Raw genomic sequence first — 8,675 nt, 5'->3', positions numbered from 1 at the left:
AAAAAAAAAAAAAAAAAAAAAAAAAGTAGGAAATTCACCAGCTACACTGTATCAGAGACAGAACAATTCCACCTTTCCCCAGTATGTGTTCTCTCTTCCCACTGGAATCCAAAGAAAAATATGAAAGTTACAAGAAACTGTAACCCCGAGGCTCTGGTAGGGTGAGCCAGGTGGCCAGATTTCCTCTGAGCTCAGGATTCTTGAGACAAGTGTTAGGAAACCTTTCTCTTGTTCTTCATGATAAGTATTAGGCTCTTGGTTTTCTGAAACTTCTGAATTTCCAGCCGGAGTTTGGTTGTTCTGTGATATTTGTGACAAAAGACTATATAAGCACTAGCACGGGTCTGTAGTGGAGACTGAGAAAGTACCTAATACAAGGGTTTTTGTCCTTGGTTTTCAAATTCTGACCAGGCATCATTTAGCTCCATAAATATCATCTTTGCATATTGTTCATATGGCTGTCCAGTAGCCTGGAATAAAAACAGAGAGATGGATATCACAGCTACCAAATCCAACCACACACAGCTGACATGTGAGCAGGGAGATTCCCAAGCAGTTACTGTTCACTTTCCACAAATTTACACTTACTCCTTGACAAAAATGAGCTACTCTGGAGGGCTGCTTACCTTCTTTACACTTGAAGAATATCTTGGCTCTTCTGGTCCTCAAAGCTCACAACCCCCCAGGTGTGACAAAGCACTGCCCCAAGGGCATAGTAAATGTAACGCAGGCATTGCAGGAGGCCTTTTACCTGCACTGAAGGTGAAGAGTTGCCACCTGACACAGTTGCTTGATAAAACCAGTATTCCTGCAAGCCTTGGGGCAGCCTACATCTTCCCAAGCCTCGCCCACTGTCCTGAAACTCTCAGGGTCTTACTTTCCTTAAAAGTCCTCACCATAGGTTGTCCCAGGTGGAGTCATTGCACTCTGATCAGCAAGTGTAAGCAGCAAGACCACAAACTGGGAGATCAGATAACCTGATTGTTCCATTTTAGGAGTTCGATTTGTATCTCCTTTTGCAGGCACGGTATTGTGGGCTGTTGTCCACCAGCAGAACAGCTGAGAGTTGAAGTGAGGGTGACAAAACCTGAAGATTTGAGTCTCTGCTGCTTGGAGCAGCAGGTACCAAGCAGTCTTGGGGCTGGAAGTGGTTACAGAATCACAGATTGGTTTGGGTTGGAAAGGGCTTTAAAGCTCATCTTGTTCCTGGCCTTGGACACTTCCAGGGATGGGGTGAGAGTCCTCAGCTTTCAGAAATCATCAAAAATAATGAGCTGCCTTTTCCTAAGCTGTTTGCACAATAAATTAAGCAATATACCCCACACTTTATAACAACAGCAATGTCTGAACAAGTGAAAGTAGGAGAGCCTTACCTTGTCAGGATGAACGACGAGCACTGCCCGTCGATACACCTTCTTCACCTGCTCTGGTGTCACAAGGTCTGCCATACTCACAGGTTTCCACCTGGTCTCCCCTGCCCACAATACTGTGTGCATTGTGGACAGCAGGGCTCTTATATTCCTCTCCTTCCCTTCAATCCATTCCAGAACCTGGAGAAAGGAATGTGTCTCAATTTATGCCTTACGTTAGATATTCCACTAGGACAAAGTTTCTTCATTTGAATAGCAATGACTCCAAGGAGAAGCTTACATTTCTTTCCATGCTTTAGAAAACCTTTGGAAGACATTTGTCTGTCTTTAATTGATCATTAATTTTTATGTCCCTGCGAAAAATACTGACTTGGTAACACTTCAGTCATTAGATGGAATAGTCAGAAGTTGTGGTTTCATATTTCAAACATAGAGCAGGACAGACTGAATTTCCTTCCCTTCTCAATAGATCTGCAGTTTGGCAATTTATTGAGGAGAGATGAGAGAATTCCAAAGTAGGCAAGATTAATGAGGCAGAGGATTAGTTCAATAAGCTGTAGTTGCTAATCAGGGCTGGAGTGATGTTGAAGACCAGCAGCCCAGACAGTAACACTGAGTAAGGCACTGTTGATGTGGTCTGGTTGAGGACAGAAATGTAACCTTGAAGTTTTAAATCTATTCAGGATGAATGACACATTGACTGTAAAACCATCACCAAGAATTTTGCTTACTTTTAGTTTTTCAGGGTCCATCTCCTTCGCCATTTCTTCTTTTCTCATCTCAGCTATTGTTTTGGGGCCCTTCTTGTCCTTGTGAGCATTAAAGCCTTGACCAGATAATAGATCTTCAAAATCTGCGGACACTTTTGGCTTTGAATCTTAAAAAACAAGATTTGAAGTTGTTATCACAATATGGGTGCATTTAACTCAGATTTTCTACCCAGGCTACCTCCCTCAATCACATTAAAAATCTCCCAGTGCTAATGAGCATGTGGATTCTCATAGAAGATCTTTAGGCTAATTTTACTTTTGAATTATTATTATTGAATCACAGAATCAGAGAATGGTTTGTGTTGGAAGGGACCTTAAAGGTCATCTAGTCCAAACCCTGCCATGGGCAGGGATATCTTCCCGTGGGTCGGTTTGCTCCACACCCCGTCCAACCTGGCCTTGAACATTTCCAGGATTATTATTGAAGGCCATTTGGAATACAGGATTTCCGAAATAACAGCACACTTTAGAGTCTAGGACAGGATATATCATCAAGTGATCAACATGACTTACTTGCTTAAGTAACCTGGAAAGGTGTTTGAGCATTATATCAACATGAGGAGCTAACCTGTGGGGTGGAACTCCGTGGCCCTTACCAACATTAGCGGGTCCTTTCCCCCGTTCGCCCTGTGCTCCAGGCATGGCTGAGAAGCTCACGTTGTAGTTGGGTTTGTTCTGAGGGGAAGCGTGGGGCACGCTGGGCTGGGCTTTGGGCTGAGCCTGCTGCCAGGTGTACCCAGCTCCCTGCTGCCAACCACTCCCGCCCATGGGCTGCGGCGACGGCTTCTGCGGTGACGGCGGGAACCCCCCGCCCATGCCCGTCGGAGTGGTCGGCTTGCTGGCAAAGGAAGGGCCACCTGCAGGGAACAGGGAAAGGAGGGATGGTGGGTGTTACCAATAGGGTACTGACTTTCCTTCCCAAAAGGGAATCTAAGCAAAATCCCCCAGGTGTCCAGTTTCAGCGCTGCCACGAACTTGGTTTTGCAACATCAAGCAAAGCCCTTCAAATTCCCTGTCATTGCTCAGTGAGCTGGTTAAAGGACAGCACCTGCCTTTGAGGATTGTACAGGAATTGGAGGAGTGGGTGGCTGCAGAAACACGGGGAAAGCTGTGTGTAGCTAACGAGGAGTCAAGCTCTGTGTGCATGGTGGCAACACAGAATCACAGAATGGTTTGGGTTGGAAGGGACCTTAAAGATCATCTGGTTCCAAACCCCCCTGCCATGGGCATGGATACTTTCCACTAGACCACGTTGCTCAGAGCCCCATCCAACCAAGCCTTGAACACTTCCAGGAATGGGGCACCCACAGCTTCTCTGGGCAACCTGTGCCAGTGCCAACATCCAGCTGACGTGTTGAAATTCTATCTCCTCATGCTGTGCTGATGTAATGCCATCCCACAGAGTTGTGTGTTTCAGCACCTTATTACTTAGGGGATGCTTCTCTGGCTCTGTTTGGGGTGGGAGGTACCCAGTGTTAATGTTTTATTATTTGAGACTGACATCCACGCTCGACTCTGAGCTCTGAAATGTGTCATGGAAACTGCATTAAGTGCTTTAGACTTAGTCATGAACAACAAAATGTGGTTAAATGTCCTGGGGATGCCAAGCCATTTGTTTTTAAACCCCACAACTTTCCTACAGAATCCATGCTTTAAAAGCACCTCGATGGCTCCAACGTGGGTCTTGGCAGACTTTTTATTTTGCTCCTGCAGAGCAGCTTGAGATCCAGCAGAGGGAACTGGGAAACCTAATTCCAGAACCATGCTGGTACTGACGCAAAGGGGAAAACAAACATCAGACAAAACCACAATGGCTCCAAAGAGCTGAGGGCAGTGACAAAGGGAAGAAAAATCTATTTACCAGAGTCAGAGAAGCTGACATGCTGGGGCTTAAAGAAGACTTCAATAATTTCTCAGAACTGCCTTTTTAATTCTGGAGTTGAGGGTTTGCTGATTGTTTTATGTGATAAAACAAAGGGGAAAGGCTTGTCTGAGTGACCAAGCAAACAGCCCTTTGTAGCCAGGTGCAAATACTCCACCTTTAAAAAATACTGCAAATTAGAGGCAGATTAATGAGGTTCCACAGGTTTCCTCACAAAGCACAAAAATGAGTCAAGTCTAGAAAGAAACAATTCCTCTAGAACCCCAGTAGCTTTGAACAGCCAAATTCTCCTCCTATGCCTGTTAGTAGCAGTTCTCCAGTCAGAGTTGAACACAGAGCATCCTTAGGCAGTGTGTTTTAGACTTATTAGAAGTTATGCTTTGCAATTCATGGAGGTCCCAGCTGAGGTCCCAGCACATTGCCAGCAGATTTTTTGACAGAGGATCAAGAAAACCGCAGATCTGTGAGAGCTTCCAGAGAATAAGGCAGAAGGCAAAGCTTGACAGCAGCACTGGTGGGCAGGTAGGTTGAGAGGACCCTCACATACCAGGCTGTTCAGCCTATTTCTCTAAAAGAATGCTGGTAATTTATTCTTTTATTTACTTAGTAAGAGATGCAAACCTGCTAAACTTGCTCCAAGAGTCCCCAGGTCAGCAAACGGATCCAGTGTTTGGGGTTTAGGCTGATGAGTGGGAGTGCTGTGGAGGGATCCTGTAGGACTGGTGGCAGCAGACTTACTTCCCATTCCTAGGCCACCTTAAAGGGAAAAGACATATATACGTATAAAACAAAAAATAACTCATTTTTTACCCGTTTGACATGAGTGCAGCTCTTACCCAGTGTTCAGTCACATGATGTTAGTAGACTATTAAAACTGAAGCAGGTTCCTAAGCAGCCTCAGCTCAGCGTTGGCCCAGACTAGTTGCACACCCACTCACAATTAGGCTCAGCACAGGAATGTTCCCTAGACTGTCTGCAGTGACAGAGTAATTATGACAAAAGGATATATTTTAAGAACTAAAAGCCTTCAGGAAGCAACCTTGGTAGGACATACCAAATCCCAAGATTAGAAAGAATGGTGCAACTATTTAGTGGCGTCCCAGGAATGCACGGCACTTCCCAGGTCCTTCTGGTGGCTCTGCACTGGAATGAAACACACCTATGTACACCCTCACCAAGCACCTATCTGGCTTTGAGGAAACAAACCCAGATTTTTTTGAACAGAAGGAGTTTAGAAGTCTTTAGCCAGATCCTCACCTGGATGGCTGGGAGACCAGGACAACAGGTACAGCAAACCTGCTGCAGTTCAGCTGACATAACTGACATATTCATTGAGGTTTTGATGTGTTCCTCAAAGCTTTAAGCAGCAGAAAGAGGGAGCCTGTTCTCTGCCCCACCTCTCTCAGGGCTCCTTAAGGTTTGGTTTTGCTAAACACCCTGAATTTTTGTGATACATACCTGCTTTGTTGGGCCAGTCCCAACCACTGGAAACATCTGGTTGTATGGAAACTGTTGGAGTGCTAGAAGCTGAGGAGAATGGTTAATATAAATATCTCAAAGTAGTACAGGAAAACCAACATAATCCAGTGTCTGCTAAAAGATACTTGAACTCTATGAGCAAGGTCTATGAACCTCTAGTGGAAGGTGTCCTGCACAGGGCAGGGGACTGGAACTGGATGATGTTTCAGGTCCCTTCCTACCTTAACCCTTCTAGGATTCTATGAGTCCAAGAGCAGGGAACAAAGAGCAGGAGACACAGTATTGTGTCCACCCTTGTGAACTTCTCCCCCATGATGGGCATTACAATTTTAATGTTTTTTTTCTGATCTTGTGCTATCCAGAAGTAAGTGGAGAAGGACACAGATTTACAGTGCTCATATTATGATAATTTTGGTCAGAGCTTTTATATACTTATTTATAAAATCTTTCCTACCAAACTAACACATGGGGGGTTGTGTTGCTGAATACATCTCAACCCAAGGAAATATTCTACATGAAAAGGGCAAGAGAAAACAAACAAAGTAAAGCAGCCCACACAGATGTAAACCAAAAAGGACACACACAGCCCGTCCTTTAACCCTGTCTCACATAAAGCCTGGATGTCTAAGGCATTCACCCTGGCAGCATTTCATTATCCACAGATATCAGCACTGTCATTTAATACTTCACCATGCTGAGATGCCATTGAAATTCCCTTCATTAGTGCAGCCAGCTCCAAGTGTGACCCCATGTCTTAATCACAGAGTGAATATCAAGTACCCAAGTCTGGAAAAGCAAGGATGTGAGCAGTGCCAGCAGCACACTACTTGCCTCCTTGGACATTCCAGCCTTCCAGGGAGATGGTTTCACCCAAAGGACATGTGTTAGATGATCAGACACAAATCCATTTCTGAATGTGTTTCAGAGAAGGTTACAACATTAACTTTTGGCATGGGGGAGAAGGTTACAACTAAGGAACATTTCAAACGAAGAGAAGGAAGTCCAGTAAAGGAAAAAATTCCTTCTCTTCACATAAGAGTCAAATTCATCTGTGAATTTGGTCAGGGTTACTATAGAATCTAAAGAAAGTAGATGCCTATAACTAAAATCACCAAAGGATGTGTGTTTTCTCTAGCAGACCATGCTGTATTTAGTCAATTAATGGTATTTGGTTCAAGTGAGACCTTATAGCCACAGGAATATGAGAGCAGACATTCTTCATGGTCTCTTTTTTTTTTTCATTTGTATAAATAGCTTATTAATTAAGTCTAAGACTTGAGCAAAACTAGGCTCATCCTACCACACTTAAAATGATGAATATGCTTTAAGTCTGAAGAAAAAATCTCTTTCCTGTTTAGTGGGGTTTCTGTGGTTTTGAGCCATTTTATGGTGAGCATCAGTTTGTACTTAATGGCTCCATGGCTATTTAAAAGTAGCATTTCACATTTATTTAAATATAGAATAACCTCCCTTTCTTACCCATGTGAAAGGGATCACTGTGCACAGTTGGTGAAGGGCTTCTTGTGGCTTGAAGGAAAGGATCCCCAGGGACAGCAGATGAACCAAGGAAGGAACCTAGGAGGTCGGGACCAGCTTGCTTGGGGCTACTTCCAAATGGATCAAAGGCAGTGGCTGTAAAAACACATTTGAGAAAACTAAATTATTAACTTGTACAATGAATTGGCTTCAGGGGAAAGACACTGGGACATGGAGAATAAAACCTAATACCTGCAGAGAGCAAACAGGAGGCAGTGTGAGTCTGTGGGGGAACAACTGGAGGGTGTCAGTACCCCAGCCAAATTCTGGGATCCTAGAGGGATGGTCATGGCAACACACTGACCCCATCTTTAGTTTCCAAAGAGAGGGATTGAATTTAGGAGCAAGCAAAGAGAGTATTTAAGTACTCAGACACTTCAACTTGCACGAACTGCCAGTACATAAATGGATGGTGAGGGACAGCCTGGAGCTTGGAGTTAGTGCCCTGATGCAATTCCTGCTGCCTCTCAAGAGCTGAATGCAATTCAAGATGATTTCAGGCCGGCAAAGGTTACAAATGTTGGGGGTAAAAGGGTAAAATTTTAGAAATGCTTTAGAAAATAACTGGAATATCTTGGAAGAAACAAAAGTTCTGTGTTTCCTAGTCCAGGATCAATATCACAGCTCCATACCCACTAAGTTAAAAGAGAAATTAAAGTGCTATGGGTCTACCCAAAACCTGAGAGGATTTTTTTTTAAACTAACAAGCTCCTCATATGCATTATTGGACACATAGGAAGAGCAAAACTGAGGATCTCCAGTGGCTGTTGGTGTAAGGAGCCACCAAACATTTGGGTGTGCTCCAGTAGAGACTTTAGGGAACAAACTGGTTCATGTTCTTGACTGCGAAGGTGCACCACCAAGGCTGGTCTCTTGGCATCCCCCGCAGCTCTTAATTTTCACAAAATGGGGGTACCCAAGAGGAAAACAAGAGGCCAGAGCCTCTCACCCAGTGGGTTCTCAAAGCACGTGCCCCAGGTCCCACGCGGCACAGCCACCGTTACCTTCTCCCACCCTTGGGGACGGGGATGGGGACGCTGAGGCCGCAGAACGCCGAGGAGTTGACTGCACAGATCCAGGTCCCCCCACATGGAAAACCTCCTCAGCAGCAGGCTGTCCACTCTGACTCGGGGCACTCGGCCCTCCAAACAAATCACTCAGCAAGTCTGAGTTAGAGGGGGCAGCCGTGGGCTGTGAGGGAAAGTTCTTGCTCATAGGGCTGCCATCCAGGCCCAGCAGGTCCACATCTTCAGGAGGGGGTGGTGCTGGAGGTTCTTGTTGCTTTTTGCTGTGTTTTGGTGTCCCATGGGGCTTGTCACCGCTGGCATTACTGTGCTGACTGGAAAGGGACAAGAGTTCGTCATCTGACTGTTCGCTTTCCTCATGCACCAACGCTGCTCGATCCTCTGAGGTGGGGTGAGAGCTACTTTTGTCAGATTTCTGATCTAAATGATGATTAAAAATAAAATTAGGTATCTGTTAGTTGTGTCATCACAAAGGTCCCATAAAAGTCAGCTTACAGCAGAACACAAAGCTACTGAGAATATCACAGCAGGATATCACCCCAAAAGCTACTGAGAATATCACCTCAAAAGGGGTGTCCAGCCCTGGCACAGGCTGCTGAGGGCAGTGGCTGAG

General features: G+C 45.0%; 1 protein-coding gene across 2 annotated transcripts in view; it reads right to left on the bottom strand.

Moving 5' to 3' along the window:
* Positions 1–12: 12 nt before the first annotated feature.
* The window catches only part of DNAJC6 (DnaJ heat shock protein family (Hsp40) member C6), a 42,084-nt gene continuing 33,421 nt past the window's right edge, over positions 13–8,675 (bottom strand). For both annotated transcript variants that reach the window (XM_017805720.1, XM_017805719.1), the window contains exons 12-19: positions 8,042–8,482; positions 6,981–7,133; positions 5,481–5,549; positions 4,644–4,778; positions 2,737–2,997; positions 2,102–2,247; positions 1,374–1,550; positions 13–470 (exon numbers count right to left, since the gene is read on the bottom strand). In XM_017805720.1, the coding sequence (XP_017661209.1) occupies positions 369–470; positions 1,374–1,550; positions 2,102–2,247; positions 2,737–2,997; positions 4,644–4,778; positions 5,481–5,549; positions 6,981–7,133; positions 8,042–8,482 (1,484 nt within the window). In that variant the 3' untranslated portion in view covers positions 13–368. The remainder of the gene's footprint in view (positions 471–1,373; positions 1,551–2,101; positions 2,248–2,736; positions 2,998–4,643; positions 4,779–5,480; positions 5,550–6,980; positions 7,134–8,041; positions 8,483–8,675) is intronic.

Source organism: Lepidothrix coronata, unplaced genomic scaffold, assembly GCF_001604755.1.
Source record: "Lepidothrix coronata isolate B3197 unplaced genomic scaffold, Lepidothrix_coronata-1.0 Scaffold12, whole genome shotgun sequence".
NCBI lineage: Eukaryota > Metazoa > Chordata > Aves > Passeriformes > Pipridae > Lepidothrix > Lepidothrix coronata.
The sequence above is the reverse complement of the archived record's forward strand: the minus strand, read 5'-3'. Positions and strand labels throughout refer to the sequence as shown.